This window comes from Lontra canadensis, unplaced genomic scaffold, assembly GCF_010015895.1.
Source record: "Lontra canadensis isolate GAN:19392208 unplaced genomic scaffold, GSC_riverotter_1.0 scaffold66, whole genome shotgun sequence".
Classification (NCBI taxonomy): Eukaryota; Metazoa; Chordata; class Mammalia; order Carnivora; family Mustelidae; genus Lontra; species Lontra canadensis.
This window is the reverse complement of record NW_022631060.1, coordinates 3,652,051-3,678,210: the sequence shown is the minus strand read 5'-3', so window position 1 is coordinate 3,678,210 and position 26,160 is coordinate 3,652,051. Positions and strand designations below refer to the sequence as shown.

The following is a 26,160-nucleotide window of genomic DNA, read 5'->3' as shown; positions in this document are numbered from 1 at the left end:
ACTTTTTAAGCAAAAAGGAAAAATGGCAAATCTATTTTCCTTTACAAACTTTCATATTCACTGTGACACTGAAGCCTACTTAAATGTTAGTTTTTAATTAGCAAAATCCTTTTTATTTACTTCTATTCTACTTGAATGTGTGTGTAATTTTTTAAGCTATGACACTTATCTTGTCAACATTCCATACATTAGGTATGTTGTACTTGGCTTGCATTGTTACACTATTTAGTATACCAATTATCCCCTTTTGTACGGAAAAAGTGGTTGAAGGTTATAACCATGAAGAATGTATTTTAAAAGATCTGAAATATTTACAATAGAGAAAATGTAATCATTTGTTACGTTATGCTATTTTTACCAGTTTATCTTCCAGATAAACTGGAATATAATACCCACTTGCCTAAATTATTAAATCACTCATAAGGAAAAAAACTCTTAAAATCAATCTGGTTGGATTTCAGATGTCCAGTCACTTTGTGGGTTTGAGTTATTTTTCTAATATTCACAAAATATCTACTTTTAATGTAAACACTTAATTTCAAAGGTCATGATTTGACCCACAAGTTACCCAAATTCATACAATGAGACACATTACAAAGGGGCCGGGGAACCTAATATTATCAGCCTGATTTAAAAGCAACAAATTATCTACCATGTTTCATAAAAAATATACTACATTCACTTTATCCCATTACGTTTTCATTCTTAGAAGGTCAAAGCCTTCCTATCAAACCAGCATCCAGACTTTACATCTAGAGAATTCCAGCTGGGACAATAATCTGTTTGCACAGGGCTTTTCAGACCTATCTAGTGAGTTTAATTACCTTTTTTAAAAATAAGCATTTCCCATTGACCTATATTTTAGGTTGACTACAACCACACAAATGAAACTGCTTTATTATTAGTGTACCAGAGCATAGTGCTCTCTCTTGCAGATTCTTGGTAGTGCTACCCCAACAAACATATAGCTATCACACTTGATTCCCTTTTTCACTGGCCGGCAGATTAGACAAACCACCCCACAAAGCTACAGCTTAATCTCTAGGAAAACAAGCCTGCTTGCCAAAAAGTCAACTGACTTGTTCAGTGTTCCCAGGCAATTTGGAACCAGCCTAGCTCTTGGGACAAATCTCAGATAAATTCACACTGAAGTACTCCAGCTCAGTTAGTGTATTGGTAGTTCAGTGGAAGCACACTTTTATACTGTTTTTTTCCAAATCCACTACCACTGCAAACCAGTTACATAATTGCAAATCAATATGTTAAATGCATCCTACAGTGGGTTGTTTTATGAGCTACAATTCTGTCTGCTCTAAATTCTGTGGGTGAGTTTATAATTTTTAAGAAATGCTTAAAACTATACCTAAAGTTTATGCCCTTTAAAGGGTTCACCTAACTAGTCTTACCCTATTTTATTAACCTTTATAGGAAATCCAATGCAAACTACCAAATATGAAGGTCTGGCTTGTAGTTTGTATCTCAAGGGATTTGGGAGCAATAAAAAACTTGTGCCTCATATCCCCAGTTACAGCCTCTTTCTCAACATTTTTCTTTTATTAATGCACACAAAAAAATGACAGACTTGCCTTGTGAGGTCGAAAATAGAGATACAGGCTGAGAGGAAGAGGAAGAAACAAAGGAATCTGAAAGAAAATATAGAGCGTGAGAATTTGACAACCTCACACAGGAATTTTAACTTTAACTCTCCAACTTTTTTTTTTTTTTTTTTTGGTCAAGCATTGTAATTTCATTGGGTTTAAGCAAGAGGGGAAAACTCATATCTTTATTTCCATTTACTGTTTTCACTCACCTGGCAGCAAAACCTTATTTCATTTTCAAGTTGCATTTCTATAAGTTAATCAATTCAAATGTTTTGGTCATATATTCTCACCTTCAAAGAAAAAAGAGGAACCTCTAGCATTTTTAAACAAGTATAACCTCAAGAAAGAGGATACTATCCTGCAACTCTTTGACTCTTTGCAGGAAAGAAAAAAGAGGTACCTGAGTACTAACGGAAATTTGCTTTTAACCATTCTCAACTGCATTTTGAAAAGTTAGTCACTAATACAACCATTTAAAGGTATATACTTGGCAAATATGCAAAGTAGACCCTGAATACTTAAAAAAAATATCACAAATAATCCATTAGGAAAATAGGACTGCATGAGAAATATTCCACCTTCTAAAATTATACTCCTCTCAATTTGGAAACATTATCAAAATTATAAATGCATGTACTGTCCCCACCAGTAATAGTCATCCTTTTAATTTGGCCGGTTACACCTCGAGGAATTTAACCTACAATATTAGCATAGAATACAAACACATGTATATGAGAATATTTGTATGAGCACTGGTTACAAGTATTAGGAATACTCTAAGTGACCACCAATAGGAGACTAGTTACATCCAAACAAAGGAATATGGTTTGAAAAAGTACGCTACGAAAAGCTGCTACGAAAAAGAGTAAAGAACAGCTATGTATGTTGATATAATTGGAGAAATTAAAAAAGTGAAGTATAGAAGTGTACATATGTGCCCCCCTTTGGTTGCTAGCAATAGGGACTTTGATGTCTGAAGTGGGGGAGATCTGCTTTTCAGTATGATCTTTGGCCCTTTAAAAAACAAACAGAGCATATACATTACCTTTTCTTTTTTCTTTTTTTAATTTAAGATTTTTATTTATTTATTTGACAGAGAGATCACAGTAGACAGAGGCAGGCAGAGAGAGAGAGAGGGAAGCAGGCTCCCTGCTGAGCAGAAAGCCCGATTCGGGACTCGATCCCAGAACCCTGAGATCATGACCTGAGCCGAAGGCAGCGGCTTAACCCACTGAGCCACCCAGGTGCCCCTATACATTACCTTTTCACTAAAAATGGAAAAAATTAATAAAAATAGAATGTGAAAAGCAGCCCCCCAACAAAGTGTCCCTAAATATACTGGCCTTTACTCCTTTTTCCTTGCAATTATAAATGCTTTCACAAATATTCGAAGTATACTTAAAATAGGGAGCTTGATTGCTTTAAAGGACTGGGCTATAACTTGCATCAATAAGTACGAATTTATTTCGTGAATAAATATGGAGCACAGGAGGGGGCGCCTGGGTGGCTCAATGGGTTAAGCCTCTGCCTTCGGCTCAGGTCATGATCCCAGGGTCCTGGGATCAAGCCCCGCATCGGGCTCTCTGCTCAGCAGGGAGCCTGCTTCCCTCTCTCTCTCTCTCCGTCTACCTCTGCCTACTTGTGATTTCTCTGTGTCAAATAAATAAATAAATAAATAAATAAAATCTTAAAAAAAAAATATGGAGCACAGGAACAGCAACGGAGAGCTTAGTGGAGCACAGGCACAATTCAGTAACTCAGGACCAGAATTTTTAAAATACACTGCTTTTTAATTATATTAAGCTGAAGAATCACATTTGCCACCACAAATGAAAAACCATTCTTTTTGGTTGTTTTTGTCTTGTTTTAGTAATCTCTACCCTCAACATGGGGCTCAATCTCTCCTCCTGAGATCAAAGGTCGCATACTCCGACTGAACCAGCCAGGTGCCCCATCTCCTTTCCTTTTCTAAAGCAAGTGTTTCTATGTTTCTTCAGTGTTTCAGGATGGGTTCATCCCTCTATTTACCTTCAACATTAAATCTCTCCCAGCTGATGAGTTTAAGTCTGAATAAACCTAAAAAAACAAATGCTAATATGTTTAGCCCACAGCCAAAAAGGATCCTATGAACTTGACTATCCACCTCCACCTAACACCCCCTCATAACGGAAAATTTCAACATAAAAATTCTTATACATAGCATCTATTCTAATACAAAACACAGATAACCAGTGACAGTTTCTGACAATATTGCATGAGATCTTCTAACTAACAAAACCATACTGTATTCATATTCCATATTAATACCATAGGAAACTAATCTCAAGAATGGTGATCTAGGGGTGCCTGGGTGGCTCAGTCATTAAGTGACTGCCTTTGGCTGGGGTCATGGCCCTGCGGTCCCGGGATCATGCCCAGCATAGGGCTCCCTGCTCAGCAGGAGGCCTGCTTCTCCCCCTCCCACTGCTTGTGTTCCCTCCCCCCCCCTTTCCCCCCTTTTCAAAAAAAATTTTTAAAAAAAAAAAAAAAAAAAAAAAAAGAATGGTGATCTTAATTCTCATATGCTATTACTTAAATCAAACATTATCATTCAGTAACAACAGTAACCATTAGCTGGGTCCAGGCATTGTATCGGCACTGGAACACCAAGATGACAGCTATGCCCACAAGTAACTGAAAGAGAAATACAAACCAGTAAAACTGCGTGAGTTGTGGGACTGCTGCAGAGGCAGGTCACTAGGGTACACTGCAGAAGAGATGGTAAACTTGGTCTTCACGGTCAAGTGACCATGGCAGAGGAAGGCATTCTGGAAAGAAGGAATAACTGGCCAAATTCTAAATGACTCTAAATGTCATGTTATGAAATTTGGATTATATCCTATATGGGATGAGGAATCACTGAGAATTTTAAGGTAAGGGATTGACAATATCACATGTGTTTTAAAAAGAACTATGGCAGCAGGTAGAGCCCTAGACTTAATTGAAAAGCTACTGTATAATCTTGGCTTCAGTTTTTTATTTGTTTAGTAGACTAGTAAAAGGTCTATTAGAGACTGGTTAAATAAATTTCAATATATCCATACAATGGTACACCATTCATTAAAAACTGCTGTAGATAGGAATTTACAGACACTAAATGATGTTGATAGCACACTGAATAAAGAACACTGAAAAATTTCAACAACAGGACCCCATTTTGGTAAAAAAATACAAATTCACGTAAGAAGAAAAAGTAAATGATATTCACTAAGTAGAGTGATTATGAAAATTAAAAAAATATGTTTTCTTCTGTGTTTGAGATTTTGAAAAGAATGAACATGTATTCTTATTTCAAAAAAGTTTATCAGTTTGTTACAAATGAAAGGATAAACACGAAAATGTTAACTGGGTGGTACTACTCACTGATTTTTAATTTTCTTTGTATTTTTAATTTTCCTGAATTTTGCTATGGACATACATTTTTCAAGAATTATAAATTCTGGGGTGCCTGGGTGGTTCAGTGGGTTAAGCCTCTGCCTTCAGCTCAGGTCATGATCGCAGAGTCCTGGGATCCAGCCCTTCATCGGTCTCTCTGCTCAACAGGGAGCCTGCTCCCCCCACCTCTCTCTGCCTACCTCTCTGCCTACTTGTGATCTCTCTGTCAAATAAATAAATAAATAAATAAATAATTATAAATTCCTGGGACACCTGGGTGGCTCAGTCAGTTAAGCATCTGCTTTCAGCTTGGGTCATGATCCCAGGGTCCTGGGATCGAGTCCCACATCGGGCTCCTTGCTCAGCAGGAGCTGAGCAACCTGCTTCTCCTTCTCCTGCTCCCCCTGCTTGTGCTCATGCTCTCTGTCAAATAAACAAACAAAATCTTAAAAAAAAAAAAAAAAGATAAATTCCTAACACATATCTATTCCCTTCTTCAAGGAACAGATTAGCAACCTTAGAGAAGAAAAGGGACACCTAAAATGGGATCTCTTACCAGGTCTTTCAATAAAACTTGAGTAAATTATCTTTTCAGTGTTCACACCACTAGATTTTCAAATCGTCCTAAGACTTCAATCTACAACAAACTGTCAAAACTACCCCCCCAAATCCTGCCTCTTTGAAAACAGGTCCTTCCATTTACTGAGTCCTGAATATCTGTGATAGACACTAACCTAAATATTTATATACATATTAAATGAAATCCTTACAAAACTCATTTAAGATTAAGAAAAAAAAAACCACACAAAAACCTGAAGCTTTTATCAATACTTAAACCTGCACTTTTCTTGAAAATCTGTGGCTTTCTTTCTCTATCATCCTATCCACCAGTCACATCACCTGTCCTGATATTGCTGATCTGAAATGCATATGCTACTGACCTAAAAATTTACTAGTTTGTATTTTAAAACTCCATCAGACCAGTAAGATAAGACCTTGTCCCCTTACCTCTTAACCCTTCTCTCCAGCAGCATATGGAGTGGGTAAGAAGTGGAAAACAGGAGGAAAAAGACCAAATGGCACACTGGTGTAGGTTTTCAAATTTGGGTCAAGCCTGTGCTAGATATTGTTAGGGGGAGAGGAAGAGAGGTGTGCTGGACTGGACATGAGACTCCAGTTTTGACTGGTACGGGGGGAAAATAAACCAAATAAATCTGTTTGAGTTTTCTAACCCCCGGTAAAAACATTGTTCCAATGAACTGTTCATTTTGGTGAAAACTGCCCTTTAACACCAACAGAAGACAAACTGTATTTTTAGAAAAGCAGCAAGGTTACGTTTAGGAACAACTTCATACAATGAATGACTTCCATATTTAACCTCAAAATGTCTGCCTTTTTGTTAGTTTCCACAGATTATTAAAGCATCTTCCAACACATAAGGAAAAGCAGTGTCTGAAATTTTATCTAAAATTAATACAATGAAAATTAGAAATTCATTAGCTCTTTCAAACATCCTTTCTTTCCACCTTTAAAAGATTTTTGTCATGGGGCCGCTGGGTGGCTTAGTCAGTTAAGTATCTGCCGTGACTCAAGTCATGGTCCTGGGATGGAGCCCCATCGAACTCCTGGCTCGGCAGGCAGCCCGCTTCTTCCTCTCCCTCTGCTCAACCCGGCCACTTATGCTCTCCCTTGCTTGCTCTCAAAACAAACAAACAAACAAACAAACAAAAAACCACAAAAAACTAAGATTTTGGTTACAGTTTGTGTTTGCCTTATAGAGCTAGGCTCTCTGAAAAGGGTATTTCCACTCTTTCTCATGACCACAATTCTGATGGCAAGTCTTATCATTTCCGTAGAAGCTGCTTCACTGAGCCAATTCATACCCCCGTCCTACCAGAATTGCAGGGATGGGCAGACCAACTTTCCCCCCCAAACTTTATACCATTTCTTCCTTTATATTTTTGTTAGGACCTCCACTGTATTACTGAATATTAGTGATGAAAGTGGACCTCCTTGCCTTGTCCAAAGCAGTTTTTTTTTTCTTTTTTTAAAGGTTTTATTTATTTGTCAGAGTGAGCACAGGCAGACAGAGTGGCAGGCAAAGGCAGACGGAGAAGCAGGCTCCTGCTGAGCAAGGAGCCAGAGGTAGGACTCGATCCCAGGACGCCGGGATCATGACCTGAGCCGAACGCAGCGGCTCAACCAACTGAGCCACCCAGGCGTCCTGTCCAAGGCAGTTCTGATTTCATGATCAAGGCTTTCTTTAAAAAATAATGAAAATTTTTATTTTAGAATAATTTTAGATTTATGGAAAAGGCCCAGACGTAGTAGAGTGTTACTTTATATAAAGCACCCAGTTTCTCCCATTGTTAACAAATTACACTAATATGGCAGTACATCTGTCATATTTAACCAACACTAACACATCACTAAGTAAACTCCATACTTGATTTTTATTTCATGAATTTCCCCTAATGCCTTTTTTCTGCCCCAAAATCCCATTCAGGATACCATATCTCGTTTTTGTCACTATGTCTCCTTAGCCTCTTTTGGACTATGACAATTTCTTAGACTTTCCTTGTTTTAGTGATCTGGATAGTTTTGAGGAGTATTGGTCAGATATACGGGGAATACTGGTCAGAATGTCCCTCAATTTGAGTTTGTCTCACGGTTAGAATGGAGTTTTAGAGAAGATTACCACTTAGGTAAAGGGCCATCCTTGTCATAACAGATCAAGAGTACATGCCATCAATATGACTTATCACTGAAGATGTTAACCTTGATCCCCTGGCTGAGATGGTTTGCCTGGTTTCCCCAGGCAGTACTTCTCCACCGTCCTTCCACACTGTACTCTCTAGATGCAAGTCACTAAGCACTTCCCACTTTCACTCTTGTGAATCCTAAAGTTGAAAGGCTTTCTTTGTACATTTATGGAGTAAATGTGTATGCAGTCCAAGAGGAAGAACAAGCAGAATTGTTGGTGCAAAATAAACAATTAGAAAGTCTAACAGAGGGGCACCTGCGTGGCTCAGTTGGTTAAGTGACTGCCTTCGGCTCAGGTCATGATCCTGGAGTCCCAGGATCGAGTCCCGCATGGGGCTCCCTGCTCTGCAGGGAGTCTGCTTCTCCCTTTGACCCTCCCCACCTCTCATGCTCTCTCTCAAATAAAGAAATAAATAAATAAAATCTTTAAAAAAAAAGAAAGTCTAACAGAAAGAAATAAAATGGACTGTGTAAGTAAGAAATTGGTCACAAGTATTTGAATGACACAAATTCTTTTTTTTTTAAGATTTTATTTATTTATTTGAGAGAGACAGAGATAGCAACAGAGAGCGCGAGAGGGGAGGAGAGGGAGAATCAGGTTTCCTGCTGAGCAGAAAGCTTGAAGCTAGCTGCTCAATCCTAGGCTGCCCAGAATTATGACCTGAGCCAACCACAGACTGCTCAACTGACTGAGCCACCCAGGAGTAATAGTACATGTACTATTAGAAATGTCTTACCCTTTTCCAAATAATGTTCAAGATCAATGCACTGAATCAAAACTTCAGATTTTGTTAGGAGTAAAACAAAAATTAGGGGCACTTGGGTGGCTCAGTGGGTTAAGCCTCTGCCTTCGGCTTGGGTCACTATCTCAGGGTCCTGGGATCGAGTCCCACATTGGGCTCTCTGCTCGGCAGGGAGCCTGCTTCCTCCTCTCTGCCTGCCTCTCTGCCTACTTGTGATCTCTCTCTCTCTCTGCCAAATAAATAAATAAATAAATAATTTTTTAAAAGATTTTATTTATTTGACAGACATAAATAAATAAAATCTTAAAAAAAAAAAGAGTAGGATGCTCAACCAAATGTTGGGGTGCCTCAACCCAGACACCCAACAATTAAAAAAAAAAGGAGTAAAACAAAAATTAAACTTATTCAATCCTTTTTTTTTTTTTTAAAGATTTATTTATTTGAGAGAGAGAGATCACAAGTAGGCAGAGAGGCAGGCAGAGGAATGGGGGAAGCAGGCTCCCTGCTGAGCAGAGTGCCTGATGTGGGGCTCAATCCCAGGACCCTGAGATCATGACCTGAGCCAAAGGCAGAGGCTTAACCCACTGAACTACCCAGGCGCCCCTAAACTTACTAATCCTGACACATCAGACTAGCCTACCACTGAGTCTTTATTGGAAATGGAGTCTCTTCCTAACATTCCAAAACTTGGCATTCAAGTGGTTATGAAAAGAAACTTCTGTGGATTAAAGCCATTAGTGAAAAATACCCTGAGTCCAGAGGTTAAGAGAGTAATAAAAGAAACTAATCTTAAACATAAGATATATTTATTACAGATACAGTTTTATGGGCTTACATAAAAACTCTCGTGGATATGTCAATTTCCACAGGGGTTAAGTTTTTGCAAAACTCATATTCCAATTTTCAAAAACCAAACATTCTTAACCTGTGCTCCATGAACAATTTCATAGTAGTCCATGAACTATGGACCTTGTGAAAGCCTATGCAATACTTTGCTTATATGCATGTTTTTCTGGGTATAGAATTTCTCCATTCATTCCATATTTACTGAATACCTGTAATTTTAGTAGCTGAACAAAAATGACTAGTTGCTCATTCAAAAATATCTGAGAGACTGCTTTGCACCAGGTCCTGTTCAGACATTAGAAATAGAGCAGTGAATAAAACAGCAAAAACCCCTACTCTGGTGGAACTTGTATCTAATGTGGAAGACAGACAATAAAGTAAGTCAGATTATATACCATATATATGTAAATAGAAGAATAATATGACAGATGGTAAGAAAAATAAAGCAGAGGAGGCCTATAAGGTATTTTTTTGTGTGCAATTTATGTAAGGTAGTCAAAGACCTAAGAAAGGTGAGGGAGAGAAAAGCTGTGAGGATATATGGGAAAGAACATTCTAAGCAGAGGGAACAGCAAATAAGACTGTGAGGTAGAGGAGTATTCCTGGTGTGAAGAACAGCAAGGGAGCCAGTATATAAAGCTGGGTGAGTAAGAGGGAGGTTGAGGCCAGATATCATAAGGCTTCAGCAGCCCTCTAAGGACTGTGGCACTGACTCTGATGAGTGTGATCAAAAGCTACTGGAGCATCTGCCCATGAGTGACACGATCTGACTCATTTTTTCGCAGGTTTACACCAGCTGTTGTACGGAAAGCAGACTGAGAAGAGGCAAGGGATAAAATCTGAAGAACCGTTAGCAGGAAGCACAATAATCCAGGAGAGCCAGGATAGCAGCCTGGGCCAGAGTGATAACAATGAAGGTGGAGAAAACTGGTTAGACACTAGATAGATTCTGAAGGTAGAATCAATAGGATTTGCTGATATTGTATGAAGGGAAGAGAGGAGTCAAGGGTGATTCCAAGATTTCTGATTTGGGCAAAAGATGGACGACGAATGACCACTTATTGAGATGCAGAAGACTGTGAGAAGAACAGATTATACAAGGAAAGATCAGGAGTTCAGGTCTAGACACAGTAAGTTTGAGATGTCCATCAGACATGAAGACTGAAGATAAAGATTTAGAAGCCACCACTTTACAGACGGTATTTCAAACCACAAGATGGATATCATAAATGAGACCAGTGCAAAGAGAAAAGTTCTGAGAATTGAGTCCTGGAGTACTATACATGTTACAAGTAGAGACAAGAAAAGAATTAGCAATATGAAAGACCAGTATTATGAAAATCCAGTGTCAGAAAGATTAGTGGTTGCCAAGGAATGGAGAGTGATTGCCACAGGTATAGAGTTTCTTTTGGGAGAGATGAAAATGTTCTGGAACTAGACAATGGCAATCGTTGCACAACCTTGTATATATACAAAAAGCCACTTTATAATGGTGCTTTTTAGGTTATGTGAACGCTATCTTAAATTTAAAAAAAGAAGAACTAGCAAAGGATACAGGAGCAGCCAAAGAGCATATGTGGTGTCATGGAAGACCAATGGAAAGGTATTGCAATGAGGAAGCAAGTGATTAATTTTACCAGAAACTGCTGATAGGGCACTTAGGATGAGGTCTGAGAGCCGTCCGATCTAACAATGTGGAAAATAGCTAGTGAAGGTGACAAGAGAAGATTCTGTAGACAAGTGGAGCAAAAAGGCAGCGGGCTTAGGAAGCAAAATTTTTAACTTCAACCAGAAACTGAAGTAAAGAGGGTGACTGGATGATTTTTACCACATGTTGTTTCAAATGTTAAAGACAGGCAGTGTGTATCATTTGAAAGAGAACTGAATTGGGCCCTCAATCCCTTAGTTTTATCCTACCCTCAATGTTAGAGCAACAAACCTTTAGACATGTAACTTAATCTCTCTGAGCCTGATTCCTCATCTGTAAAATAAGGCTTATATCACTACCTATGTCACAGATTAACATAACATAAGGCTTTCTCCTATTAAATACAGCCTCTAGAGATCTAGATGATCTGTTTTGTTTGCCTATCTTCCAAAGAGCTTTACTGTATGCTCAAACATTTATTAAGTTAATGTATGGGCAAAACTTAAACCATAAAGCAGTACACAAATAAATATAAGACATAAAAATCAAATATTTTACTTCCTATATAAAATGAAGACACTTTTTTCTCACTGTTGAAATGCCTTCAGGTAACAGGACAAAAGGGGCTCCGTAGCTGTTTTGCTTAAAAAATGTTCCCCAAATACCCTTCAATATATCCTAAGGGCAAGCAGCCAATGAGGAACGTGTCAGAAAGATCACACTTCTCCTGGTTATGACAATGTGGTTACCGGGAGAAGTAAAACAGTTGGAGAAAACAGGGAAGTATATTTCTTTGAAATCTAAAAAAAATGAGAGGGCTACCTATTGACAATTATACCATACCCCTTCCTAACAAAATAAAAACACAAATCCTATTTAAAGGGATTCTGTCTGAGAAACTGCAGAATCACAGAGCAACATGTCTTATATACGTCATGGAAATGACTTCAACAATGCAATCACAAGCAAAACTGATTATAGCTAAAATTACCTGGCATACACAATTTTTCAAAACATCTTTAGCATACCCAATGACCAAAAATAATTCTAGAGTTAACAGCTGTTATGAGTGAACTGAATAAAAGGTTAAATCAGTTTCCTGGGCAACTTCTGAATGAGATAATATAAGGCCAACTTGGTGATTTTTATCTGAAAAGTTTTATTACAAAATTTATATATTTTTCACAAGTGTATACAGTTTAGGAGGTACTTATAAATTCATCATTAACAATAAAGTCAAACACAAACTATAAGCTAAGTACATACAATATGCATAGTTATTCATTTATTTGGAGCCTTTATAATTCCACTTGGAATTACAAAAACCATAAATTCCAGGATTACTACTAAAGAGAAGTGCTTTTCTACACAATAAACAATCTCAAACAAAACTGGAAACTTTAACTTTCCCTAAGCTTCAATGACATGTCACCAATTCCTTCACTACCAAACTTCACTGACAAGCGCTTGAAACATGAACAGGAATTGACCTTCCCCCACCAAAACAAAAGTGAGTCCTGTATTAGGACAAATATGGAATTTCCTTGCCACAGAACAAAATAAAAGCAATGATGTTTATTTTATTTTGTTTTCAGGCCATCTCTAAAATCATAAAAATTAAAAACATGATACACTTACCAGCAATTTAATGAACAATCCTCTAGAGATTTCAATTTAGGGTTAAGGTACACCTGTCAAATGTATGAGACTGGTTTGTTTGATCAGAGTGGTTAAATTATTTGTGAATGTGACTGTAAGAGGAAAAAAGCTTTAAAAGAAACCTTTTATTCCTGGAGAATAAAAAATCATCCAACTCAACAGGCAAATGTAAACCGTATCGACATGACCATTCTTGCTGTCTTCTGTACTCTTGCCTCCAGTGACAGTAGGTTCATAGTGTGTCAGAACTAAACTTACAGTCAGAATGCCGCAAACAATACTTAAGCATATATTTTTTAAAGCTATTAAGTAATCTCTACACCCCACGTAGTGCTCGAATTCACCACCCTGAGATCAAGAGTCACATGCTTTTTCAACTGAGCCAGCCAGGCGCTCCAGTACTTAAGCATGTTGGTGTCATGTCAAGCTATCTACAAAACGCTGTGGCTGTCTCCCACTTCCCTTCTAACAGACAAGGTGAATGAGAGGGGTGGTAGCTTTACGACATTAATGTGAAAGGTCAAAAGCTGAAACAGATTCACTTTTATTTATTTATTTTTAAAGATTTTATTATTTGAGAGAGAGAATGAGAGAGAGCAAGAGGAGGGGCAGGTCAGAGGGAGAAGCAGACTCCCTGCAGAGCAGAGAGCCTGATACAGGACTCGGTCCCAGGACTCCAGGATCATGACCTGAGCCGAAGGCAGTAGCCTAACCACCTAAGCCACCCAGGCGCCCGAAACAGATTCAGTTTTAAAAAGAAGTCCTATCAAATCTTACTTCATCTCAGACCTTACATCATCATGAAGATTATGATTTCTTGCTTATAATTCAACCGATATTTTGTATATATGTGCAAACAGTTTGTAACCTGCAAAAAGATGTATCAAATATTAGCTATTTTTACTTAGTAAGAGTTCAGATTCTAGGGCACAAAGTAAATTTGCCTAGGTCATATTGCAGAGACTCATAATATGCACAATTATTAAGAGACAGAATTAGGCTTGAAATTTTGTGCCTCTGAAGCTCAAATCACCATGTTATACTGCCACTAAAAATCTGACGTGAATATAATACAGCTAATGTCAGTCCTGAACAAGTAGATGTCTAAGGGTTAAGATGGAAAATGCAAATTGCATACTCACATTTGACTGACATGATAGGACAAATGTGAAATGGTGCCATAAAAACTACATAGAACTAAATTTCATGAGTGAGGAAAAGAAGTATTTAAAATAAAAACTTTTTTTTTTTTAATTGTCCAAGCTGTTCTAGCTTTGAATTAATTTCCATGAACAGATAAAAGAAATACAGCTTTATTCTGTCACCATGATTTTCACAGCAATAGTAAAGAACAGTCTCTGGCAAGTTACAGAATTTCGAATGCTATCAAGAGTCAACTTTCCAAAGTCCAGACAACAGACATGTACCTATACATGACGTCTAATAAAGGCAATTCTCCTCCTGAAAAGTACACCAAATATTTAAATCTCTTTTACCTTAATCTACATTTTCTGCCTTTGAGATCTTTTATATTCTTCTAAGGTAGAAATCTGGAAAGCCAATTCTGGACCTTGACTTCCTTCTCCAAGCCTATTACAATCCTGGCTGTGCCAGTACCTGAGGCACTAGAACAGAGTGTGCCATAACCTATGACCTTTAGTAGGAACTAGTATTTCTAAAAGCTTTACTGGACAGGTTAATCAAGACAAAGCTTTTCCTACAGGACAGAAAGCAACCACTTCTTTTACTTTTTCAAAGTCTCTAAAACCAAGATGAGCTTGGTGAAAGAATGTGAAGCTGAAGGTTGAATCAACACTGGTAGATTTTTTAAACAATCAAGTCGATTCTTAAATATCCATTTTAAATAGGTTAAACTGTGGAGTAACAAATTTCATCTTATCTTCATAGTGCAGAAGCCTAGGACATTTCCTGAGGTATGGAGAAAATATTCTGCAGGGAAGAAGAGCTTCTCCAATGAATGGTAACGACACGTTGCAGGATCTTAAGCTAAAGTTTTCAAGTTGTGACCTGACAAATGAGGCCCACCAAAACTATATTAATGCTTTTTAAATAATATTAATACACATCCGCAATAGGTAAGAATTTAAGACACAGTATCCATTTTGCAGGTGAACCAAAAAGTTATAGCCAGGAAAAATCAAAAGCTGTGTACCAAAGGGCCAACAACCAAACGGTAAGCAACGACAAGTGATTAAACCCAAAACACCAAGTTGCTAAGTTATAGGGAAGCTGCTGTTCATCTGGACCTTTGCCCAGAACATGAAAATTTGGAGGAGAAACGCTGGTGGTTTAAAGGGAACAAGAGTTCTAAATTTGCTGCCTCATTCCTTTATCTGGGCAGCTAATCTTGACCTTGCAGAAGCTTCCTTTGATACTGTTTCTACTGAAATGGCCAAAACCACACTGGAAAATCCAGCAGGGTACCAAAGCTTCTTTGTAGAAATCCACTGTTCAAAAACACCTAGAGAAAAAGGGGTGCCTGACTGGTTCAGTTGGTGGAGCATCCAACTCTTGATCTTGGGGTTGTGAGTTTGAGCCCCACCTTGGGTGTGATTACTTAAAAAAACAAAACAAAACAAAACCCAAACACTTAGAGAATGTATTTAAAGCAAAGATCAGAAATTCTACATTCCTTACATCAACCTAAGATTCTGGCAAAGGAGACAGTGAAGTATTTTAAAACCCCTCAAAATCCTTTAAGGTAACCAAATACAGGGCAGAATTATCTGTACTCTCCCAGGCTTATGGCCCACTTCTTTGACAAAAAGGTTTTTTTCTTTTCTTCAAAGATTGAGTTCCTTTAAGAACCACCACCTGCTCATGGTGCATTTTTTTTTCCCCCTCAAGAAGGCATCTGCACTGCAGATCTCCGCACGAGGGGAGTTGGAGCTTGCCAGCCAGCTCCCACCAACAGGCTAACGCGTATACAATGGAAACTAAAAGCGGCCTGCAGCTTCGCTCCTAGCCTTTCACACGGATAGAAGAATGGGGTTCAACCAGCTCCTGCTTTGTCTAATTTTTCTCCCCCTCCCCCTCTCTGCGCTAAACACCCCCTTTTGTAACACTGCGATCAATAATAGCCCAGAGAGAGCATGAAATCAAAATGTGTTGATGGCTTGGCATGACTCTATTATCTTCGGGAATATAAGCAACTGATTGCTTGTCCCCACCCCCACGCCGCGCCAGTGAAGAGCAGGCTGTGTTGCAGATGCAGCCACGGATCCATCTTGGACCATCAGCTGCTCCCTCCCAAATCTTCCCTGAGCTATTCTCATCACGCCTCCTCTTACCTCGTAGCCTCAGAAAAGCAGACATTTAGAGTCTAGCCACAAAAAAACAAAAACAAAACCAAAAAACAGTATAAGCAGATTTAAAAAGTATAGAAAACGGCTACAATGTTTCCATCAAACTTCCTGATCCTCCCCACGGAAAACGAAAAAAAAAATTTTTTTTGTAAGACTACCATGAATTTCCGATTATGTCAACATCTGTCCGCAAACCTCCAATGCAACCCTTTCACCATCATCCCTTCAAAATCGTAGCTAGTGCTTTCTCCTACAACCAACCTGCCCCAATCCTCTCAATCTCTCTAATCCTCCACTAAATCACCCCGGGTCAGCGGACCGCTCCCCCGGACTGGTGTTTTTCCCCACCTGCCCTGCCTCGGTGTTAACGCCCACTCCCTAGAATATCTCCCCGCCCCCAACCTGTTTGCCTCACACCCCGTTATTTCCTCACCGCCTGCACCACCTTACGCTCCCCTCCCCCTTAGCCCATTTTCCAGACGCTCGTTCCCGGGGGCTGAAGCCTCCGACAGGAGAGGGTGATTTACCTTCCCCGACCCCAAAAACAACCCCCTCGAGGGCGGGGTTCCCCCGGCGCGCCTCACCCGCACAGGAGGAGCCGCAGCTCTTCGCCCCCAGGGCGGGGCAGGATCCAGGGCTCCCGCCACCGGGCGCCGAGGGTTCGGCCCCGGAGGACGACGAGGAGACGGACGGGGATTGAGTGGCCGCCGACGGCTCCGCCATGACTGCGCGAGCAAGGGCAGGAAAGGGATGAAGAGAGATGCGGGGCGGGAGAGAGGGAGGGGAAAGAAAATAATCAAGCAGCTGGCTCTCAGAAGTCCCTTCGCTCCTCCTGCTCCGAGGACAGACTCCAGCAGACTGACTGACTCAGCCGAGCGCAGCGAGAGGGCGGGAGCGCGAGCGCGCAGGCGCACAAAGGGCTCTCGGGCGGGCGGCGGTCGCGCCTAGGCGCCCAGCTACGCAGGGCGCAAGCGCAAGAACTGTCCCTCCGCGCTCCTGCGGGGAAGGAGGGGCAAAACTGGCTTCACGCTGCGTCCGCGCGAGAGGCCGGGCTGGGTCGCGCCCCTCCGGGAACCAGACGCAAGGGGCGTGGCCAAGTACCAAGTTCCGCCCACCACTGCGGCCAAAGTGGGAGGGGGCCCTGCAGGTTAGTGTCTCTTTACACGTCTTTTGTGAATGTTTTAGGGTCGGCGGATTATGTGTTTTAACGATATTAGTTTTTTTTGCTTCCACTACCTGGAGTATGTCTTTCCCATAAATTCCAGGGCAGATGTCTATTGTCTGTTGCGTTTCTGCCTGTGACGCCAATGAAAAGTGAAAACCACAATGTGGATAGGCTCACTCTGCAGGGTGCCTTATGCATTTTTCTGGATGTGTCGTAATATCACCCTGAGGCAGAGATGGCACTGTTTCCCATTTGGTAGGTGGAGCAAGATGCTATACAGAATGAAAAACTATTACTCATTCCAGTCACATTGCAATGCAGCCGCAGAACCTGCTTCATATTCTTAGGTTGTTTCTGTTCCCAAAGAGGGGTCCATCTTGGGTCTTAAGGTTGTCCTTTCCTCCAAATAGGCTATCCGGTAAAGAAGATATATTTTGAAGGAAAAAATAGCTGAGCCAATGAGAAAAAGAAGAGCCAAGAGATAACATCCTGGCTGTAGTTATGGAGGAGGGTAAAATGAGGTATTAAAAATTGAGAATATGGCACAAAATATACATAATTGAATTTTACTTATAGCCTAGATGGAGTCCTTAGCAGAGAATTTATTTGAACCAGATATCTAGCTTATACTGAATTTTTTTCTTTTTAGTTTTTTTTGTTTGTTTGTTTTTGGTTGTAGTGTGAAATAGAAAGCCTCTATACACCTGGTTAAAATATCTGAATATGCATAATTCTTTTAGAAAGGGGAACATAAACTGGAAATGACCACAATCAAAACCATAAGCCTTATTATTGCTAAAGCGGCAATCAATGACCTGAAGGGCAATTCCAAGATCGGCAGACCCGTAGAGATGCAGTGAAGGGGGAGGTAGTGAGCCAGGCAGCAACCCAGAGAAAAAGGGATCTGACCAGTGGAAATCTTCTAGAACAGGAAGTGGATTACATCTGCCCTTGACAGTTTTTAAGATCAGATAAAGCTCAGATAGGAAAAAAAACTAGCCATCGCAGGGCTCTGGAAAAAAAAAAAAAAGGCACAGAAGATATTTCCCAAAATAACTTCGTGGCAAATATCTTAATCTGACGCTTACAGCATCCGTTGACAATGCAGCAATCTGTCCTTTGGATGACAAAGGGAAATACAAGCCGATCTGATAACCAAGCCCATTATCTACTCATTCTAATAAATGCAAAAGCTTAAAAAACGTATGTTATTAGGAGCTGGATAAGGAAATCAATGATGCTGCTCCCTAGCCCTGACAGCGATTGCTAGGATCTCAAGACCCTCCTCAAAAAGGAAACCTGTTTTCATGGTAACTAGAAGCAAAGAAAAGAGCTAAAAATCAAGACACTGATGTTGTCTTGGTGGTCCTTTCATACTCTTAAGATTTTTTATATCAGAGGCCTTGTGCTAGGTCCAGTTCCTGAAGCTACCTTTCCTTCCTGCTCCCTCTTGCTATACCAGTAAACTTCCCTGAGACTGACTCTTGCTTGAGATGTTATTTGTATATATGGTTTGTTCCATGTTTACTGGTCACATGCTGAGTGAATGACACTCTCCTGGGAAATTTGGAGGAATCCAAAAAATGTTTGTCCTGTCTTCAATGAGCTTACAAGCTAGTTGGGGCTTAAAACATACTCACATAAAAATAAAAATTATAACAACCAAAACAACCCCCAGCAACACAAAGCTATGTTGTTCTGTTTTAGATGGCAAGTGAATTGTATGAATTTAAAGGGAGAGGGAGTCACTATGGAGTTGTAGTGGCTTGGGGAGGTTTTATGAAGGAGCACTAAGTCAGATGGGAGTTTGGAATGGTAAGGAGGTCACTATAGGCAGAGGAGAATGGTATGAAGCAAATGCCAGGGGCTGCTTTTTTGCAAGTGTACAATAAGACCTCCTTCTGGGCAGACCAGTCACAGAAGAGCACCCCTTTCTCCCAGCCCAACCCATGATGCACTTCAATCAATGCTGGCTTGTTTAGCAGAACTTGGCCTACATTTGATCCCCTCTTGCCCCTCCCCTCCATGGGCTGCCTTAGACCTACACATAGACTGCACAGCCATCTGTGGCGGCTGGAGGATCTGCAGCATGACCCCGTGTAAGGGGTTTTGGGTGTGGTTAGCCCAGGTTGGCTAGAGCCAAGGGCTAACAAGAGGGAGAGAAAGTGGGGAAGATGCCTTGGGGCCAGAGTGTGGAAAAGCAGTAATATAGCACTAAGGAACTGAGGCTTCCTTTTTTTTTTTTTCTTTTTGGTGCAAAAAGGTGATTTCAGGGGTGCCTGGGTGGCTCAGTGGGTTAAGCCTCTGCCTTCGGCTCAGGTCATGATCTCAGGGTCCTGGGATCGAGCCCCGCTTAAAAAAATTTAAAAAGGCGATTTTATTAAAGCATGGGGACAGGACCCATGGGCAGAAGGAGCTGCTGCTTGAGGCTTCCTTTTTTTTTTTTTCTTTAAAGATTTTATTTATTTATTTGACAGAGAGAGATCACAAGTAGGCAGAGAGAGAGAGAGAGGGAGAGAGAGAGAGGGAGAGAGAGAGAGAAGCAGGCTCCCTGCCGGGCAGAGAACCCGATGCGGGACTTGATCCCAGGGCCCCGAGATCATGACCTGAGCTGAAGACAGCGGCTTAACCCACCAAGCCACCCAGGTCCCCCTTGAGGCTTCCTTTTAAGGCTAATGGGGATTCAGTGAATGTTTACAGGTAGGGAAGGGCTCAGATGGGATTTTTAAAGTGCTCACTGGAGCATAGCAACTTCTCAGTTCTGTGGAGCAGTTTCTACTGGTGAGGCACTGGGCTGGGCCTTTTCTTCCTTGCCCCTGTCCTTATAGGACTGGTATTTACACAGCTAATTTCCCCCCTCAGTTTCTGGGCCATCTCATTATCCCATCTTTTTCTTAACTATTAGAAAAAAATATTTTTTAATTAAAAAATCTCTTCAAATATACTTATATAAATATGTGTGTGTGTATATATATATGTATATACATATTCACATATAGATGAGTGTATATATACCTTGAAGTTTTCTTCTGTTATTAACCCCTCTCCAGCTCCTAGTCTCCTCCCCTGCACACACATAGGTAAGTACCGTTAGGAGCTTTTTGTGGCAAATGCAAAGGTGAATATAACAAATCTTTATCCTCATTCACTCTTTTTTTAAAAATTTTTTAAAGATTTTATTTATTTGAGAGAGAACAAGAGAGAGAACATGAGTGGTGGGAGGGGCAGAGGGAGAAGCAGACTCTACTAAGCAGGGACTAAGCCCACCTCCCCCATGCATGTCTCCATCCCAGGACCCTGGGATCATGACTTGAGCCAAAGGCAGACACTAAACCAACTGAGCCACCCAGGTGCCGCCTCCTTTACTCTTTTTAACAGAAATGATAGCATGCTATACATAGTTAGATATGTTGCTTCCTTTCCTTAATAGTAAATTCTAGTGATCTTTTCTAGTATCCTTTTGAAGAGGCAGAGAGACACGCTGTTAACAAGAACAATAATGAAGGAGCTGGTAGGTCTTGCAGTCTTAGTGTGTTACCTCCATGTTGAAGCCCTGATATTCCAACTTTATAACAGTCTGTGAGTTTGGATTGGCTATTTTTTTTTTTCTTTTCTTTCTTTCTTTCTTTTTTGTTTTTCAGAGAGAGGCAGGGGAGGGGCAAAGGGAGAGGGAGAGAATCTTGAGCAGGCTCCATGCCCAGTGCGGAGCCTGACTTGACTCAGGACTTGGTATCACGGACCCCAAGACTCCAGGTGCCCTCTGGGCATCATTTAAATATTTGTATATTAAATATTTAATATATTTCTGTTCTGTGTATAGAATGAGCTATTTACTTGGTGTCATAGTTTATAAAAAGAAAATAGTCAGGCTGCCTGGGTGGCTCAGTCAGTTAAGCATCTGACTTTTTTTTTTTTTAAGATTTTATTTATTCATTTGTCAGAGAGAGAGAGAGAGCGAGTGTGAGCACAAGCAGGGGGAGTGGCAGGGAGAGGGAGAGGGAGAAGCAGGCTCTCTGCTGAGTGGGGAACCTGATGCTGGGCTTGATCCCAGGACCCCAAGATCATGACCTCAGCCGAAGGCAGATGCTTAACTGACTGAGCCACCCAGGAGCCCCAAGCATCTGACTCTTGATTTTGGCTCAGGTCATGATCCCAGGGTTCTGGCATCTCAGGGTCCCCATGTGGAGCTCTCCGCTTAGCAGGGAGTCTGAGGGTTCTCTCCCCCCTTCCTCTACCCCTCCTCCCTAAGATAGTCTTTTTTTTTTTTTTAAATGATGCCCAGGGATGTCAGTAGTCCAGTTTGTCCCTTCTGAGGCCCCAGACTGTTGCTTAAACATGGATCCTATGAGTAGGCGATAGGAGAAAAGGCTGAACTAAGGCCCTGCACAGTCCCAGTGAGTTTTTACTTGGCTGTTTACCCCACAAGACTGAGTCTCTGGAGGACAGGAATATGTCTTATGCATATATCCGCAATACTGCCTAGCACTATGCCTGGCACATAACAATTTTGGAAAGCTATTTTTGGAAAGCTTTGGGACCTGAGTCATGGTGGATGTCACTGCAGAAAACAATTTTGTTATTTCTATGCTTCATAAATACTTGATTGTTTTGGATACTTATGACTTTGTTTTGGCTTTCCAGAATGAAATATGATTACCAGTTTTTGAGCACTAACTATACATCAGTCATAATTGCCAAATACTTACATCTCATTTAACCCACAGCAACTCAAATCATTTGGCAATAGGTAATAAGTTCAAAGAGTTTAAATAAATCACCCAGGTTTGCACAGCTAGTAAGTATCGAAGCCAAAATGCAAAGCCCAGGTGAGTCTGACCCTGAATACTGCGGTCTTAACCACTCAAACATGTCTACATGTCACCTGCTTCTGGAAAACCACAAGGAAAGCTCAGGCTCTGATCATAATACGTGATGACTCAATCCAGAGTGAGATGGCTGAGGACAGGCTGTAATCAGTATCATCAATATTTAGCATTTTGAATGTCCACTGTTTTGATGACCCTGGTTATTTGAGAAGGAAACAACACTAACAACAAAATGTAGTTCTCGTTTACAGGAGTAGCTTTTAAGCTGTGACTAATCCTAAAGTCTACCCATAATTTGGACTGTGTTCTAAATCCCAAAAACTTCTACAAGGTACGGGGAAGGCTGATGTGCTCACACTGACTTGGATGAAATTAATTGAGACAGATTTGTGTCTATCCATGTTTGCTGGTGACTTCCCAACAGGATGGATTTCCATGGATCTCTATTGGGAGCCCTTAAAATAGAGCAGTGTATTTTGTTCAAAAGCAAAAGTTAGGGGCTTATATTAAGGGAGCAATAAAGTGAGTGAGCAGTGTTAAATGTCCCGTATCCCTTCTTTACTCATCCGTTCAATAAATATTAGTTTCTATTATTTGCTTGGCATTGTATGAAGCACTGTGGATATAGCAGTAAACAAAGTAAACAGACAAAATTCCTCTAGTGGGAAGAGAAACAAAAAGATTATGTTTTACTTGTCTGAGGTACCTGGGGTGGCTCTGTCAGTTAAGTGTCTGCCTTCAGCTCAGATCAGGATCCTAGGGTCCTGGGATCAAGCACCGCATCACCGGGCAGTTGGGGTCAGGGGGTGTGTGTGTGTTGGGGGGGGGGGTCCTTTCTCAGTGGGGAGTCTGCTTTTCCTTCTGCCCCTCAGCCCATGCCCACTCGTGCTCTCTCCCTCAAATAAATAAAAATAAAACACAAGTCAGATGGTAAGAAGTCTAATGAAGTTGGACAGGGAAGAGTACTGGAGAATTCTGGGATGTGTGTGCAATTTTAAATTCTTACACTGTGCATTGCAATTGTGACAAAACATTGGCCTTTAGCCCCTCTCTCTTCCTGAGCATGCCACATAATGGCCTGGACTTGTGTCATATCCTGTAGGTCCTGCCTTCTGCACATGTAGTGTGAAACCCCAATAACCACTACTGGCTAGTTTCTTGCAGGCCTGAGTGGGCTAGATCTAATCGAGACTCTTAAATCTCAAGCCTAGAGGCGGGTATTCAAGTAATCTCAAGTTTGGGGGAAAATAGGAAGGCAGGGTGAGAGAAATCAAAATAGGATTTCTTTAGATAAGATTACATAGAATTATCTCTCACTCTTCACCTCTGTCCTAATCTCTTGGGAAGTAGGAAGAAACAAACAAAACAGCTCAAAGGCTTGGCAGGGCCTGAAGGTTGCTGGAAGGAGGTTCTTCGTAGATTATAATAGTTAAGGCAGAGGCAGACGTGGGGCGCCTTTCTGGCTCGGTCAGAGGAGCATGCGGCTCTTGATTTCTTAGTGGTGAATTCAAGCCCCAGGTCTGGTGTAGAGATTACTTAAAAACAAACAAATAAGCATAAATTTAAAAAAGTTAGAGGCAGAAGAAAGTATAATAATTTGTCTAACGAATGAGGATATGGTGACGCCAAGAGGGGGTGGTAATGGGATGGCTGCTTTAGTCTCCTGTGAGATCCACCAGCTACTAATCTCCGATAACCGCCCCTACCCCAGTAAACCCAAACAAGATTCTTCACAACTGACATTTTCTTAATCACGTGTGACGTGTGAATAAAATCATTTTCGGAGAACCTTATTTTGTATGGACCTAACATACAGTTTAAGTAGGGTGTGCTTGCAAAAAGTACCTTTAAAGCAAGCCCCTGTAAACCTGAAGTTTACAAAACATGGCCATGGGTTAGGCTGGACAGAGCCTGTGGAAGGAGTTTCACTGGAAGTTTTAGCTGTTAGAGTGGTGGTGATGGTCCATCACCAGGCTTGGCCAGGCATGCGATTATGGGGTGAAATTGATGATGATGGTGATGAAGTCACGTCCTCCTCTCCTTGTGAAGTCAAAATCGTTATTAAAAAAAAGAAAACAAAAACCAGTGACGCTCACGTCACCAGGTTTGAGGCCTCCTTTTGGTTTAGTCCTTAAACACCGAACGGTCAAAAGCGGCAGGTGGGGATTAGCGGCCAGTTATCCCAAGTCCTCCGCCTCCCGGCGGGTCTCAAGGCTAGGATCTCGGCGGGGCGGGCGGGCGATCCCCGGCCTGAGCCGGCCCACCCCTCCCCTCCCCAGATGGCCTGCTGGGAGTTGTAGTTCAGTCGTCGAACAGACGCGTCAAGCCCCTTCCCTTTCTTCCGCTTCCTCCCCGCCCCAGATGAGTGCGCAGAATAGGGACCCGCAGGAGGGGCACCCAGAGAGCGTGGAACTACAATTCCCAACGGACCATCGCACACAAGGCGCACTCCCAGGTAGCCCGCGGCCCGCTTGCGCGCTCCAGCGTAAGCGTCGGGCGGTGGCGGGATTTGACCGGTGCGCCTCCCCTTCTCGCCGCTTACTCCCGCTCCGGCAAGCCCAGTGCCCGTCGCGGGGAGCGCGGTCCGTCGGGCCTCGTAGACCCGCCCTGTGTTCGTTCCCTCAAAGCTCTGCGTGCCCCTCCTTCTACCCAGTTTCTTCTAGAGTCCAGGCCCCGCCCGTTTCCCGCCTCCTGGGCCCGGTTCGTTCCCGACTCAGCCCGCCCCTCTCTGCGCCCCTGCTGCTTCTGCTGAAGGCGGAGGCTCCATGTTGTCCCCTCAGCGAGCGGTAGCGGCTGCCTCGGGAGGAGCAGGTGAGGCGCCCAATTTTCCCCGGGCCCGCTCCGTGGCCCCTCCGCCGCCCTCCCGACTCCTTCCGAGGGGAACGCCCGCCCGCACCGCCGCCCGTTCCTCGTCCCGGGGCTGGGACCCTGTGGCCCTCGCCGGGGTACCCTCGGCCCGCGAATTCGGGGCCGGGGGCTGCTAGCGAGGCCCGGCCGGCGGGGCGCGGGCGGCGCTTCCTTCGGCTCCCGGTGGGAGCGGCAGCCGTCGGAGGTCGGGCCGGGCGCTTGGGCCCAGCGCTAGGGGGAGGCCCGCGGTGCTCTAGGCCGGGGGACGGGCGGGCGGCGCCCCACAGTTGCGGTCCCGCCCTGGCGGAGCCGCGCGCTCCGGAGCTGCGGCTCCCTCCCGCCTGGCGCTCCGCAGGCTCGCGGGCCGGCAACCGGGGTCCCGGTCCTAGCGGGAAGGTAGATGCTTTACTTTGTCTTTGACAAAGCGCTTGACGGCTGCGAAGTGTCTTGGAGTTGGAAGCTTTATTTTTATCCTAACGACCTCGAGGCGCTGGCAAGCATTAGGAAAGTTGATTTTAAACCCGCACTTCTTTCCATAAACGAGATAAAAGAATGTGGCCTTAATGGCTTTTTAGGAAGTTTTTTAGTACGTTTGGGATCGTACGTTCTCTTGCTTTCCTGAAGACAGAAAGAATGGTAAAAGAAAAACCAAGTGGAAAGTCATCAAAGATTGAGGGATACTTCACCTGTCATTTTACCTGGCTTTATTCTTGCTTAATGTGTGTGCTATTGAAATCGCCAGAAGTTTCACTTGCGAAATCTAAAGGCAAAAAATGAAAACACTGAAGAATCTTAATAAATCTCAGCCCTCAAAGTTGAATACGAAGCTGGGTGGAATGATTTGTGAAAGGGAGAAAAGAACTAACGGACGAAAAACGCAGTTTCACATTTTGTCTTGCTTTTGGAGAAGCAAAACCTACGTGGTTTTAATCCATGTCAGGTGTTCAGTAGTGCAGTGAACTGAAATTCAAATTAGTGCTCCCTCCTCCCCCACTTTCCATAGAAACTAGCTTGAAGTCTAGAAATCCCTGTTTCTGTTTTACCACCTGTAAAGGAAAGGCTTGGATGAAAAGGATTTCTATGTAATGAGGAATTAACAGTAGGACAGCACGTTGTTTTATTAGCTACCGTTTACTCTCATTGGAGTAACCGTGAAATTAGGAAAAATGACAACAGGATTAGATAGGTGTACTAGCATACTTTCTGTAGCTTTCACTCAATAGAAGTTGTTTAGAATAGGCTTTGTTAACTTGGTGTTCTATGGTGGAGCTCGTGTGGTTTTCATTTTTATGATTTCTAAATCTTAGAATAAAGGATAAATG

General features: G+C 41.9%; 2 protein-coding genes across 4 annotated transcripts in view; one reads left to right on the top strand and one right to left on the bottom strand.

Moving 5' to 3' along the window:
* The window catches only part of RTN3 (reticulon 3), a 66,239-nt gene extending 49,314 nt beyond the window's left edge, over nucleotides 1-16,925 (bottom strand). The window contains exons 1-2 of one of the 2 annotated variants that reach the window (XM_032879301.1): nucleotides 16,585-16,925; nucleotides 1,587-1,643 (exon numbers count right to left, since the gene is read on the bottom strand). In XM_032879301.1, the coding sequence (XP_032735192.1) occupies nucleotides 1,587-1,643; nucleotides 16,585-16,723 (196 nt within the window). In that variant the 5' untranslated portion in view covers nucleotides 16,724-16,925. The remainder of the gene's footprint in view (nucleotides 1-1,586; nucleotides 1,644-16,584) is intronic. The other variant, XM_032879302.1, reaches the window with a different exon arrangement.
* A 7,354-nt stretch (nucleotides 16,926-24,279) lies between these two features.
* ATL3 (atlastin GTPase 3) overlaps nucleotides 24,280-26,160 on the top strand; it is a 49,747-nt gene continuing 47,866 nt past the window's right edge. Inside the window, exon 1 of one of the 2 annotated variants that reach the window (XM_032879303.1) lies at nucleotides 24,280-24,446. In XM_032879303.1, the coding sequence (XP_032735194.1) occupies nucleotides 24,353-24,446 (94 nt within the window). In that variant the 5' untranslated portion in view covers nucleotides 24,280-24,352. Of the gene's footprint in view, nucleotides 24,447-24,664; nucleotides 24,803-26,160 lie in introns of those variants that run through there. The other variant, XM_032879305.1, reaches the window with a different exon arrangement.